General features: G+C 34.5%; 1 protein-coding gene across 1 annotated transcript in view; it reads right to left on the minus strand.

Moving 5' to 3' along the window:
* Positions 1 to 15,862, minus strand: part of LOC114938349 (uncharacterized) — a 204,956-nt gene that overhangs the window by 74,144 nt on the left and 114,950 nt on the right. The window contains 1 exon segment of the mRNA XM_085481137.1: positions 13,143 to 13,366. Within this exon segment, the coding sequence (XP_085337263.1) occupies positions 13,143 to 13,366 (224 nt within the window).

Below are 15,862 nucleotides of genomic sequence, written 5' to 3' on the forward strand. Positions count from 1 at the left end.
TTTATTTTCGTACACAGACTTACAGCGAAAAGACTTATAATACTTAATGGACCCGGGCATTTCGTTCTATCGCATTTCTCTTTGTAAAAAAAGAAAACCCGGAAAAAATAACGCATTATCATAAATAATTGTGTTTAGGTCCATCAATCTCGTAGATTCCAGCAATTTATAATCCACATCAATATAATGAGAGATTAATTTGAGACGAGATAATCATTCCGAAAATAGTTAAAGAGATGAAATTAAAGGTGACACAAGTATTGTTTTTTTCCTCAAGATTCACCTTGATCAACCGTAATGATGGCGACGACATATATTTGAAAGAAAAATATGGCACGACATAAACGGACACAACTCAAGAATTTTATTGCTCTTTAGCATTCGTGTGTTGCAGTATTTATTACTTCTGTTTGCGTACAGTTATTCGAAGAAGGATCAAAAAATACAAAAGGAATGATCAATGTATGAATGAGAGAGGGAGAGTGTAGAAAATAAATATACATACACATATGTATATACATATAAAATGAGAGCGAGAAGAAATGTAAACGCGAAAGAGATAATGAAGAAAAAATAAGAAAGGAGATAAAAATTTGTGTTCGTTAGAAGAGTAGAGAAATAAAATATACGAAAGAAGAGAGAAAACATTAGCGCATCAAAAAAATAATGAAACAATTAGTAAACATCAAAGAAAATACGTTTTAATGTAAATGAAGAACCGAGCATGTATTATATATATTTACATGCGAGAACATATGCATTCGCGCAGAGATTTTATATTTGCTTTTTTACAAAATATAATAATACTATATTAGTATTATCATTTTAATAATAATATATATTTCCTAAATATTACAGAGAAATTCGTATAATACAAATATTTATATTATAATATTATAATTATTTGAAAGTTATCATTAAAAGCAGAAATTTTGGTAAGAGTTCCGAGATGAATAATTTTTATATGAAATTGTTATTAGGAAAGGAAAATAATTTTGCAGATATTTCAATATATTGTTATTATACGCATAAATTAATATATGTACGAGAAGAAATGTGAATATACTACATAAACTTGTTAATAATCCGAAAGTTGGAGTAATTTTCAAGGCTAACCGATCAATCAATATTTTCTTTACGTTTGAAATACATCAATTTTATTCTACGAGATGTGCGGTCAAATTAATATATTGATTAACATATTTTTGCTGAATATATTATCAAGAATACGACGAAATTCGAAACACTTAATATAATTTTTTTCAAATTATTCCACGTTGAAAATCACAATTTAGCGAAACAGTGTTTTATATTGTATATGTAAAAGTATGAGAGATATTCATCTCATCCTGGCGAGTTTCCTGTAAATTTTGTATATATTTTACTCGTATACATCCTCTAAATATTTTGCATTTAATATTTTATTTAATATTTATCAGCATCCTGGCGAGTTTCCTGTAAATTTTGTATATATTTTACTCGTATACATTCTCTAAATATGCATTTAATATTTATAATCCAAATTATTTACCTAAAGCAACGCTCCTTTTAATTTATCGCACAAAAGCAGCTGTTAAGATTAAATTTTCTAAGAAAATATATTTTTAATATTGTACGCTTTTTATTTGGATAAATGTGGCTATTTTGCAGAATCTTTATAGAAAAAAATGAAAAATCTATCTTGATTATAGATTATAAAACAGCTTTACTTCAAGGGCAATATTCCGCCGTGTCGGACGATTCTGCATAATCAATTAGATGGAGATAATATAATATTAATCCCGCAAATAATCCCAGAAAATGAATAATTTATCCTTCGTCGTCGAGCAAAGTTTGTATATATATGTGGTTATACATAAGTTACATAATTAAGAAGTTACATAATTAAAATTAATGTTATTCATCGAGGAATATGTATTCTTTGGATGAATTGTGGAATTATCTGGATCGAATATCGCGATATATCCGAACCTATATCGTAATACATTATCGTTTTGCAAATAGATACCGACTATAAACAAGCATTAATGTAACAAACGTGATCTCCCATATACGGCAAGATAATAATTAATCGCGCGCGAAGAAACATGCGAAAACATGCGAGTGAACGCGTCAAATAAACTTAAGAATGAAATAATATTTTATAATATATTAATACGATATTATTGGCAAAAATATATAGCCTATATATGTTATTTCAAGTTTAACTTTATTTTATATATACACAGGTTTTATAATATTTATATATAGTTAAGAATAAAATAATATTATAGTCAAATGTTATATATACAATTTGAAATATCAGTAAAGTATGTATTTCTCCAAACCCCATAAATCAACGCTGGACAGGTGATGCTTTCTCGGATGATCAAAAAGATCAGAGATACATTTTTCATTCTTTATTCGGACACTTAAGATGAAACGTCATTAATCGCGTTATCGCGTAAATCACCGAAGCCGCAAAACTGGCTCATAACTATGAATTTACTACACGTTTTCCGCCAGTACGTTACACGTTCCCGGGCTCGAATGTTCGCCATTATACTCGGTTATAGCGACTTGGCCGATGTAAGCCGAATAAGTTTGCCCGCTCCGAGAAACTGATTTATCGCGTTCGAGGGATTGGATCGTTAGTCTTATCCCTGTAAAACTAATGACTCAATCTCGGTCGTCCCTCTCGGGTCGATTGCCAGATTCATCGACCTGCGAACCGCGTACGATCTCGAATATTTTTAAGTGCGGAGAGCTAGGTTACATTCGCGGGCGAGAATGTAAATTCGCGTCGAAAGCGCGAGATTTCTCGAATCAGCGAGAATCTTATCGCGAACGTGCAGCACTCTCGCTAGTTGATCCAACAGAAAATGGTACCGCATAAATATCGGATTAATAACGACGTGTCGTCGCTCCCTAGCTTTTTTACATGGAAACAATTGACGAAAAAAAATCTGCTTTTAATCCAGATTTATTATTTTTATTCAAATAATGTAATATTTATTAAATAATATTAATATAATATTAAAACTAGATTTCTTTCTTACATTTTCTAGAATTAAGAATCTTTACTCTCTTTAATATTCTTTTTAATTACGACTATTAAGATAGTGGATGAATTGATGTAGAATTACATTGCTGCTATTGCGGATATATCAAGATATTTTTTATTGCATCAATGTAAAATGCTAAATGCAGAAGAAAACTTTGAACGACGTTTACTATTGTCTGATGCGTTTTCGTATTTATATATAATTGCTTGTGTATTTCAAAAAATAAAACGAAGCGTGATCTGATGTTCTCTATTTTACTTTAATATTCTTTACAAACGTAAAATAGCTGTAATTCAAATTATTAATGCGATTCTTAAGTTTGCTCAACATAGAGATGATTAATTATTAAAAACCAAATATATTTTTCGTAACTATAATTACGTGATATTTCAAGAGACAGACAAATGTGTTGTCAGAATTCAAAAAATCACATTTTTTTCATAATGAACAAAGAAAGATTCATGATAAATTATAATTTATGAATCTTTATATATAATATATATATATATACAAGAGATCTATGCAAAATTAAATCTAAATTGTTACGCGAATGAATAAATTCTTAATGCCTTTCTTAATATAAACAATATAAGAGATCTGTGCAAAAATAAATCTAAATTGTTACGCGAATGAATAAATTCTTAATGTCTTTTTCTTGAAATAAAGTATCAAGAATATATGAGTAAAACATGTCTATAAAAGAAGCTTATAAAGGATAACAAATCAAATATAGAGGAGATAGATTTACGGATATTGATGGCAGAGAAAGGAAGTTGAGAGCAATATTGCATTCAACATCGATATAGAGAGGTAAAATAGATACACCGGCAAAGGCGGTGCCCCTTCGATAAAAATAAGGTAAACGGTTAAAGTATGCACGAGGTGATGAAAGTTGAAAAAGGCTGTCGGTACTCGAAGTTCTCTCGGTGCAGAGAGTTTCGCGAACGATCTCATTTCCGAGCGAGCGCTTTTGAATCATCGTCAAGTATCGCAGTTTTCTCTCCCTCTTCAGTTGCAAACAATTTATTGCATGTATGCAGAAAAAATATTTAAGAAACACGAGTTTTGGAATTACCAGCCGGGCTTTCTCGCTTTGAGTATTTGTGTTGAATATACGTAAAAAAAAAAAAAAAAAAAAGAAAGAAAAAATATGTTAAACGCTGCATTAAGAAATTTAGTTATGACATAAAAAACATACCGTAATTATAAATACGTTGAGTGCTGCTGCATGTTTTGCCGTGTAATTAGCGCTCATCACGGGTAAAAATTATGATAAATAAGCAAAGAGACCGTTTCATGTAGATAATTACACACACGCATTAAAGTGAAAAAATATATTTTACGCACATTTCTCAGCTTTAAGCGAGATTTTAAAAAATCATAAATATTAAAACAAATAAGAATATTCCGTAGTATTATAGTAAAAATCCATGATCCGTTTCTTTCGTGAGAAAAAAAAAAGAAAATATCTGACCGTCATATTTTGGAATATCGTTACAACGTAATTGCGGTTTTGAGAGGGTGGAAGAACGCGACGGCCAAAACGGCGACAACTAACATAAATTCGGTCAACTTAACGCTTTGCAACACTTTACGGTAACTCTCTTAGTAGCTTCTCCCTCTGGCTTTTCCTCCAGTCGTTCTTCCCTCTAGCGCCTCGACGAGACTGCTGCACTGCTTCCTAGGAACTTGCGAAATTCCACGGTAAGCGCTGCACAAATTCTCGGGGGCGATATCGCGCCCGTAAGAAAGTTCAAGTCGACGTTATCATTACTCGCGCACACCGGCGTAATCGGGAACGTGAAGAAAGTTCGGATGGAACAATCCTTCAAGCGCCATATTCCCTTCGAGCTTCGTCCCATGTTACGAGGAACGCTTATTAACAATTACGCTTGTTTTATTTCACATTCTGCCCTTGTGTAGAATAAAGGCATTCCTGCTCGTGTATGTACAATCGAAAGTTTATCGATCAATTACGCACTTATAATCAAAATAAACTAAGCAAATATATTAATATAATTATAAATGTAATAATATTTTAATACATGGTATACAATTGATATAATAAATGAAATTTATTATATAATAAATATGTTATAATAATATTTAAAATTGTTATTAAATATTGTTATTTGAATATTTATTATAATATTATGCTTTATTATATCATTATATATATTAATTAAAATAATATATTTATAATCAATATTATAATAAATATGTATAATAATATTGTGTATAAACGCTTCGTTAAAAAATTACAAAGAAAGAACGATTAATTGACGAAAGATGGCAGAATTGTAGGAGTCTTGAATTAAAAAAATTTTCTTCGATCTCTATGCATTCAGCTTTTCAAATCTCAAAACATAATTTACTCGTGTGTCGCAGTTTTATATATTAATTTAGTAGTTATATTTATTTAATTATATTAAACTTGGCAACGTGAAAAATACTATAATATGAATTTAACACAAACGAAAATTTACTCTCTGCGGTGTAAGAATACGCAGATTTCCCGAGTTACTGTGTTTGCGTCTGACAACTAAAATGGAAAATCGCATGTATGTTGAAGACACTCTCTAAAAGTTAGCGTGGAGCAGACGTAACTACAAGCTTTAAACCTTTGTCTGGACCAGCAACCGTCAGGTTAGAGCGAGAAGAAAAACGCGGCTTATCCGTGAAAGCAAACGCGAAAACTAAAACCCTGGCAAAGCCACGAAGTAGAACAAATTTGTCTTCGGCAAGAGAGAGAGAAACAATTTCTTTATTTTTTTCTTCCGTCTGTCGGATACGCGCATATGTTGATTCTACAATACGAGTTGCGATTACGTTAAAAAAAATAGCGATATATTTCCCGGTCTCTCTTTAAGAACCAGTGGGAAAATCTGCGTGCACGCTTGTCGAATAAAACAATCGGCTTTAAACTGATGATAAAAACAAAATATACCCATCATCTTGCATTTCTTATACGTATAACTGCATGTGATGACAAACAGCTGATTCTCTCGGACGCTAATACTTTAAGACGAGCAATTAGTTTGATAGGAGTTGTATCTTGCACATGAAAATTGCAAGCTCAAATCCGCTCGAGCTAGGAGGATTCTTACTCTTGTGTCTACCCATCTCGCTAACAAACGAGGAAAGAAAGAAATATTACGATCGCAGTACGGAAAATCTTGCGATTATTCAGTCATTCCATTATCCGACTCTTCTGGTGACCGACTTATCAAATTCCCGCGCAATTCCTTAGAGAAATCCATGCAGAGAAACATATTCTGAAAATAGTTTTCCAATTCTGTCGCTATTAAATCTTAATCTAATGTTTTAATAATTTAAGAAGAATAATTTATTCGCCGTTTACGTCCTTTTATTCTCATTTCACGAGCTGTTGCTCTCTCTCTCCGTTATGGTATCAAACGAAATTGAGTCACATCAATAACGGAGAGGATTTCTATTTTGCCGGATTAGAGACTCGAGCTTCAAATCCACGAATTGACATAAACCTGTACGAAAAGGGAGAGGGCATTCCGTAATATCCAGCAAGAGGTATTTAGCGGTGCGTCAATGCCGAGATGCGGAATTAAGATGCCGCGGATCATCTCCCGCTGCCATTATCAATATCTCGAGATATTCGCGAGGAGGTTTGCGGTGGCGATGGAGGCTTTGGCGGATTTGCGGGACCGCGCTTCGAAGTTCATCCGTTAATGACCAGGCCTTAGGCCGGGTTAGGTAACTTCGGCTCGCGAATATCCGAGTCTCGCCACTCGAGCTGCCGCTCGACTAATGACACGTTGAGGCGATATTGTCGCACAACTTTCTCCGTCCCGATCTCGTCTCTGCTGATGCATCTCGACAAGTTCGATGAAAGGTGAGACGGTGATAACGGATGTTGCTTGCTCTCGATAAACAACCAGCGAGGACAAGGATTCCAATTCACAGGCGCTTTTGTTGTGTCGATGAGAAACTCCTACCTTTCTGTCAGTAAACAAGTTTCCGGATATCCAAAAGCAACTTTTATAAATGTATTAAAAAAATATAAAGTGTTATTAAATATTAATTATATTATTTAATTGAATATAAAAATTATGCATTGACAGAAGGGTCAATTATTATAGACGCACTTTGTATTAAAAGATAAAGTGAATCGCAAAGTGGATTACAAAACAGCTCGTTTATTATCCACTTTGTGGATTTTCCTCAAAAATCTTTCTCTCTCTCTTTCCCTCTCTAAGAATACCTAATTATCCTCAAGTTATGTAAACCCGCTACTCTTGTCAGGAACGAAGAGGAAAATCCAGAACCTAACAATAAGCTCTCCTCGCGTCTCGATAAGGAGTTAATTATGTTATTTGACTTGGCAATTAAAGAACAGATTTTTCCGCCAACTCTATAGCCATCTCACTCTTTTTTTCTCGCGGACAAAGTTAGTTTCGCGCGGGCCAAGTTAATTACAAGTTACAAAATTAGAACTTTACCGTCCGTTCCCAGGACGCAAATTAATCCAGCTGGACGAGAATACAACGAAAAGAATATAAGCGGATTCCGTTAAAAATGTCGTCCTCTTAACATCCTGGGTCGTCGCATCGAGACGACAGAATTTAAAAATTAAAATTGCAAGCATTTCTCACACGACAAGAGTTTTTTTCCCTCTTTCAGCATGTATTCACTCATATATGCAAAATATACTGTTTTATTCATAGTTGAAATAATGCAAAAATTGAATATTCAAGGCATTAAGATTAATTGGCAGATCCCTCCAATTGAAATATCTCTTGTAATATCCTTTTTTGCGCGAAGAGTTCCCTCATCTCGCACTGTGCGGATGTGTGTACGTGTGTGTCGGGGGATTAAAAGAAGAATTATCATACATCCACATAAGAGTGCACAGAATTCTGAAATTAAAACTAACTTTTTCAACAATGATGACGGCGAGAAAATAATGAAGTTAGCTCTCGGCGCTCTTTTGAAGTCAACTATTCATTCGCACTTACTCGCACTGAAAACTTACTCTACACATTTATGACTTCCGCTAAAAGTTCCTGCATAAAGGATGAATAATGCATCCCGTATTCCGCGAACGGCAATACATACTGTATTTGATTTTTCGAAGCACAGCACTTTACTGAAGAAACAATGCATCGGCGAGACGCTCTCGGGATGAGAGTGTTCGCTTCGCGCAAAAAAAAAAAAAGAAAAGAAAAAAAAGGACGCAAAGTTACATTAGTGGGAGAGGAGTAGTTGGTCGGAAGAGAGGACCAGCCAAGGCTCTGTTGAAGACGGCTGGCATATTTGGAAAATAAAGAGAAAGCAACGGAATAAAAAAAAGGCACGTTCAACGGCCCATTACGAAAGTCGTAAAAAAGATTAAAGTTAAAGTTCGCCATTATGCAAAATCGCAATTGCTCTTTGGCTTTCTGGCCGTGCGTCACACACGGTGTCTGTATCTATATACGAGTTACACACAGACACGTACGTATACACACATCGGTAATTTCGCGTTTGCGTATCGTGAGTAATACGCGGCGAAAAGTACCCGAGGTAATTTAAATTAGGGAAGATATTTCGCTGACTACTATAACACGGCTGTGCTATGTCGTTTATTTTTCGTAAATTATGCCGAGATCGTACCTCTCTGCGCTTCGAGGGCCATATATATTTCGCGGGGAAAATACACGGGGTGACCGAAATAACGTTGCGATCCAGATAGGGAGATCCGCGATAATTTCTAGGGATAATTTATTGCTTATCGACGACACGATTTAGAATACACGCGGGCAAGCTTTCGAATTGCATTATGAAAATCGTATTTTTCTTTATGCTATTTATTATGGAATCGTTGCACATTAATGGCAAAAATATTCACGACGATTTATTATAAAAACTAATCACGATTACAAAATAAATAATATATTATTCTTTAATTAATTAATTTGAAAAAGTGATTTCATCAAATTGAGCGAAAAATAATATTTTTTGTCTCTAATAAGGGTATCATGTAAATGTTATAATTGTATTATAAATTAGTTACGTGTAATTTAAATTAATTTCATGCAGATCGAAGTGCACGTTGTTTTGGCCACCGTGTATAAACCGAGCCACGAACGAGGGCGTTGTTTACGACCGGTGTGGACGCGTAATTGAGTGCGCTTAATAAATAAACATGCTCCCGCTCGAATACGCATCCACGTGATGCATATGGGGGTGAACTGTGAAAAAATGAATTCATTTTTCAGGGAATGTTGGTCGACTCAGGAAACATGCGTAGCGACATTTTTTCCATTCAAATTGCGAAAGTGAAACATTAAAGAGTCATTTCAATCGTCGATGTCGCAATTAATAGATATATTTTTTTCTGCTTGATAAGAGGAGAGAAAAATTGATATTTGCGGTAAAAACGCGTGAAATAAAATGTATCATATTTCGCATTTATATATAAATATATAGAAGTAACTGCGTAATTTGTTAGAACATTTTTATAACGAAGAGATGCTCTTCTTCAGAAGCGGTTCGATTGCGAAAAATCGAAGGAGGAAACTTAGGACAAGAGAAGAATCCGCTCTTTCTCTCTCTCTCTCTCTCGCATCCCTTTCTCAAGAAACGAATCTTGATTAATGGCGCAAGTTTGCGTTCCCCTGTCCCTCGGCCATGCTCGGAATGCATAATGGGCGGAATATAATTAAAATTGAACCTCGCAGGCGAAGCGAAAAGAAAAGAGAGCCATCTTTCTTTCTATCGCTCTTTCTCTTTTGCATCCTCTCTATCCATCTCTCTCTCTCCCTCTTTGAACAGCGTTAGTCTAACCGCGGAAAAATAATGTCGTTTAGCCTCGCAATTAGCGGCTCCGTCTTTGAACAATGACGGCAATTAGGTCGGTCCACGTCGAACAAATGCGAGGAGTGCATCGATCGTTAGAGAGAAACTTGAGAAAAATCGTCATGGCGGAACTGTAAACGTTGCGCGAGAGAACACAAGCGTCGGTTCTTCGTTAATGGCCAATTCGCTGAATGAAGTCGTTCAGAGCTTTCTTCAGCTGACATTGACGATGTCACCGAATCGGATTAATCGTGGAAAGGTCTGGGACGCGAATCGTCCTTCATATCTTTTACTGGGGGTCATTCGCAATGCATCAAATTGTGAATTGTTATATTTTTCCCTATTTAGTAAGAGTATAAAAGATCAGTATATAAATAATAATCAGTCATTTTAAAGCACTATATTGGTCCCACATCTTGTTCTGTTTAATTATTAGTAATAATTTTTGACGAATGATTTTAAAATAAATAATAATTATGAAATATTCTGTTTAATTATAGTAATAATTTTTGACGAATGATTTTAAAATAAATAATAATTATGAAATAAAATAATTATTAATAATATTGTTATATTTTTCCCTATTTAGTACGAGTATAAAAGATCAGTGTATAAATAATAATCAGTCATTAAAGCACTATATTGGTCCCACATCTTGTTCTGTTTAATTATTAGTAATAATTTTTTACGAATGATTTTAAAATAAATAATAATTATAAAATAAAATAATTATTAATAATATTGTTATATTTTTCCCTATTTAGTACGAGTATAAAAGATCAGTATATAAATAATAATCAGTCATTAAAGCACTATATTGATCCCACATCTTGTTCTGTTTAATTATTAGTAATAATTTTTTACGAATGATTTTAAAATAAATAATAATTATGAAATAAAATAATTATTAATAATTCATCTATTTTTTGACTACGCTTTTAATGCCGGCATAATTTCACGATATGAATTATAACGGCGTTGATTTAGCTCAAAGCTTGGAATATCTCTTTTTAAACGACCTCGTTCCTTTCGAAACAATAAAAATCGGTCGCGCAAAAGGTGGAAATTTTTACGGACGTGAATATAAAAGGCAAGCACGTTCGTAGAATTCATTCTTCAAACTCTCTTTTCCGCGTTTCATCGAATGAATGTATTATTAAGTAAAACGCAGGTTTTTGGTAAACATCTAAAATTAATTGCCGGTTAAAAAAGCGACAGGCAATTTTTTTACACATCTGACAGACACGTACGGCAATGGACATAAAGATTAATAAATATTATCTCTGAGAGATATCGCACTTTCGTTTACGAGTCTTCTTAATGACGAGACCCCCAACTCGTATCAGTACCGTGTATCAGCATGTTTAACACTGCAATTTCTAGTTGAAACACGAACCACGCGGCAATTTCCGTCGAAATTGCCGCGTTTTAATGGCTCCCAACTGATCCTTTAAATACTTCCATGCCGCATTACGCTAAGTAGCTTAATAATTAACTCCTATGTGGAACTTGCGCCGCGATAAAATTTGTCGCAAATTAATTGAAAAATAATATTCCCGTAAGCTTTTACACGCCGTTTAATGCACGCATTGCTAAACAATTTGCTAATTAATATTATTCCCATATATTATGTATATTTGATCTCCGTTAGGCGAAATTTCGACGTGAGTTGATTTAACAGAGTTAGCCTTCTCTGTCAACATTTCACACGTATTTTGCAATAACGTGCGTCCGTTCAAATTTCCTAGAATCGATATATCCGCGGGCTAAGAAGAATAATAAATGGGTTTTCATACGAATATATAACCCATGATATGATGATGTCATGTCAATTTCACATTGTAAAATTTCAAGGTAGCGGCTAATCTGGCAGCCCAATCGACAAGACCGCGCATTAATGAACTTTTGTCTGTTTTGCATAAGAATATATATTTTCTATCGCACATAAATGTTATCTCAGCCTTGACCCAATTGCTTCATCTCAAAAACGGATCTGGGTGAAATTTTCCTCGCTTATTCACAAATCGTATATACGGATTGATTCCTTATATTACGTTTACAACTTTACTTTAAACAGATTTATCCTCGCGCAATCAGAGATATTTGTTTGTACATTAATAGATAAAATTTTTTTCTACTGAAAGTATTTTTAGATCTGTGGAGAGATTTCTAACGCATCTAGACTTTCAATTTTATTTAATATCCCATTTTTTATGGATAATATAGCAAAACAAGTTAATTTTAATAATATAAATTAAATTTATATGTAATGCATAAATTATTGGGTTGATTTATAAATAAGTTTCACATAAAAACTGAATTTTCATATTTAAAATGGTTTATAATAAATTTAAATCTGTTATATATTTTCCATTATTAAATATAATTTGTCTACACGTTAATTTTTCCATTTCATCCTCGAAAAATTTTAAAAATTTTAATGCGAAAAATTTTTTATAAATTAATCTCACAGTCAGCATCATTATAAAAATTTTTTTTCCATTTTTTGATAACTTTTATGACCTAAACATATGAAAGTCTGATGAGGAAAGAAAAGAATAAAGAGGATAAGGTAAAACTGATTATAAAAGCTTCATGATTTTTTTTATTTTTATGTGATCAGACATTATTATTTGTGTAGCAAAAGCATATTTGTGCGGTTAATAAATTTTTTGCAATTTTTCTGGTATTTTTTCTTGTACACCTGTCGCAATTATTTCGTTTCAATTTAAAACCTCTTGATTTTTCAGAAAAAGTGCGATTCAGTAATTACTTATAGCAGAAAAACTTACTTACGAATCAACCTATTATATTCTATATGTAATCTCGGTCGTAAAGGTAATAATCTGAGCGCGTTAAATTTTCGACGCTATTAGGACGACACGGAATAAACGTATCTCAGGACAATTTTCCGATTTTTATCGTTACGTTAAGCATACAGAGAGGAGGCAATTTTCGCGTGCGTGTAAAACACGCTCTGGAAATCCGCTTGAACGCGCGCGCGCACGTCGAAATTATGCCGATTCCAATCGAGTTGAATTTAACTCTTTTCGTCATTAATTTTTTTTTGCTAAATACGAGTGAACTTGTATCGTGCCGGTTATCTCCTCGATCGAAATCCATTAAGGAAACGTGAGATGTCTTATCGAAAGCTGCCCTCGCAATCATTTGCTGCGACGAAGGCCCTAGGTAGAGCCGCCCTCGATAATATCGTTTAACACACACACAAACCTAGACATACACAGACACTCACACGCACGTGTAGATATTTCATGGACGACTTACCTTGTAACTGCCGACCGCGTGCGCGCCATCGTAGATGTAGAGATGGTCGTTGCAGTCTAACTGCAGCTGATCGAATCGGAGCATGAAACGCTGGAGGATGCTGTGAGTCTGGAAAGTAATGGCGCAATCGAGCTCCCTCTCATTTTGCGACGTAAGAACGGCGCCGTCTATCTTCCTGTAGAGATCCCGCAGGAAGTACTTCTTGCAGATGTCGCTCATCTGGTCTGGAAGGAGAACGGAAGTAGACGAACGTGAGAGTTAATCGATTCAACTTTTGCTCACGCGTGGATCGCGATGTAAACATTTTCTTCCGACAATCGCGCTTATTAACTGCTCGAATCACATAAGCGTGAAAATTGGTTTTGACATGAACAATTTTATTACAGGTTTGATCAAATATTTCAGTACGACGTGCTTCACAGATGTTATCATTTATGTATGTAATTTGTGATTTTATATATAATCGTATATATGTATTATCTACTTTATTATATAATTAGTAATATTTTGTTATATGATTATTGTATATAATTATATAATAAAATATGTAATAAATCTGCTTTATTATATAATTAATAATATTTTATTATATAATTGTATATAATCATATAATAAAATATATAATTTATTCTATCTATAATTATATTAAAAAATGTATTATCTACTTTATTATATAATTAGTAATATTTTGTTATATGATTATTGTATATAATTATATAATAAAATATGTAATAAATCTGCTTTATTATATAATAAATAATATTTTATTATATGATTGTATATAATCATATAATAAAATATATAATTCATTCTATCTATAATTATATTAAAAAATGTAAAATATTGATATTCGAAAATAAGATACGGGAAAAGTGTCGGGATGAAAAATAATGCGATTCGATATTTCCAGAGATAATAAACGGGAGCAAATTTTTTAAGCATACGTTTTTCAATCGGCCGCAATATTTCGCGTTTTTACAATCCCGTATTGAACACGAAACGTGCGCGAAACACGCAATTGCACTTTTCCTCCATTACGCGCGGCGTTTGAAAAGCCGCGGACGTATACGAAGATGAAATTCGCATTTTCGCACACACACATACATACATACTGAAAAAAAAAATCCTCACTTTTGCGCGCGCAGAAACGAAACGGCCGATGCGAATAACGCATCGTACAAATAACCGCAATGCCGGGAGAGCGCGCGCGATTGCAACCGGGCCCGGATTTGCATTTAAAACGAATGATAACGAATGCGCGACGACAGTCGGCAGTCAACGCGTCGGTGAAATAAGTTAGAGTACGCATCTTCGGCCCGGGGGCTTGCGCCAGAAACGTTATTGCGATATCGCACTGCAGTTTCTCCCTTTCCTCCCGCGACATTATATGACATAACATATTTCGGAGCGGGCAACAGAGGTTGCAGTTCTGGAGCACGTCTTCGTCTCTCTCTCTCTCTCTCATTGCGGAATATCCTTCCTTTCTCTTGTCGCTCCTCTCGCTTCCTGTTTCCCTTCACCATTACCATCCCTTTGCAGCTCTTTGCTCCCGCTCGTAACATCGAGAAATTACTTACTCCCCAAGACCAAGAGGAGTTTGTGACGTATATGTTTGCGCTGGCTAAAGTGCAATTGCGCCAGGAAACGCGACGCGTTTTCGAGGGCGCGAGTGTGCGCGAGTCCAAATAAACAACCATGGTAAATCCGAGCATTGCGCGAGGATCAATTACACGTAATAATTTACCAGTCCTCTCCACATCCCTCCTCCTCAGTATACGCACCGAAATGCGAGATAGACGAGAAACGATGAATTCTGTTAAACGCGCATGGTGTTAATATGAGCGCGAACGCGTTATTAACGCGATTGTTCGGTCATTACATGCGCTTCGCGAAATTATTATTTAAGCGAAACGCGGATGTCTGTGTATATGTACCGATAGATTAGTGTGTGTATCTAGAATATACAACTAATATATATTCCGCATTTTTTTTTTATTTTATTTTATTCATTATTTAATATTAGGATTTTTTTTCATTTAAAATGTTTGCTATGAATGAATTAAAAAAATTGACTATCGGCGCCTAAGAAAAATCCGGGATCAGTATACTATATATTAGTTGGTCTCATTTGATCGCGCGATACGATTTTCAATAAATTCCATTCAATTAAGATCAGAATAAATGAGTATAGTATATTATGTATCAAGTGCGGAAAGTTGACAATTGGTCACGGGTGCGACCACCCCAGACGAGTAAACAATTGTCAATCCGCATGTGATACACATACTATTTTGTATACACTGCTGAAGCCGTGGGCAATGACTTTGAACGCGGCTCAGCCGTAGGCAATGGCTTTGAATACAGCTTATTCACTCACCGCGTCGCCACTAGATAGCGGTGTGGGAAATCGGCCGCTTTCCGCACAGAAAACACGCACACAAAGTGCCACTTTGCCTGCACGTGTAATACAAAATAAATTGTAAGCGGACTAACAGTAAGTTAAGACTGTTATAAAAATAATCAAATAAGAAGGTCTTATCCCGAATAAAATGACGCGTTATTAAATTGCGTTGACTCTCGCTGCCTGGTTATCTTTATTCGATTAAATTCAATGATCTACCTGCGAGCTTGCAACGTAACGTTACTCAGGCATAGGGGGCTGTTAACTTTTACTGCCATTGGGATAAAGAAATTTTTACGAGGCGCCGCTCGTCGAACAC

Source organism: Nylanderia fulva, unplaced genomic scaffold (assembly GCF_048542155.1).
Source record: "Nylanderia fulva isolate GAGA-0341 unplaced genomic scaffold, ASM4854215v1 Scaffold17, whole genome shotgun sequence".
Classification (NCBI taxonomy): domain Eukaryota; kingdom Metazoa; phylum Arthropoda; class Insecta; order Hymenoptera; family Formicidae; genus Nylanderia; species Nylanderia fulva.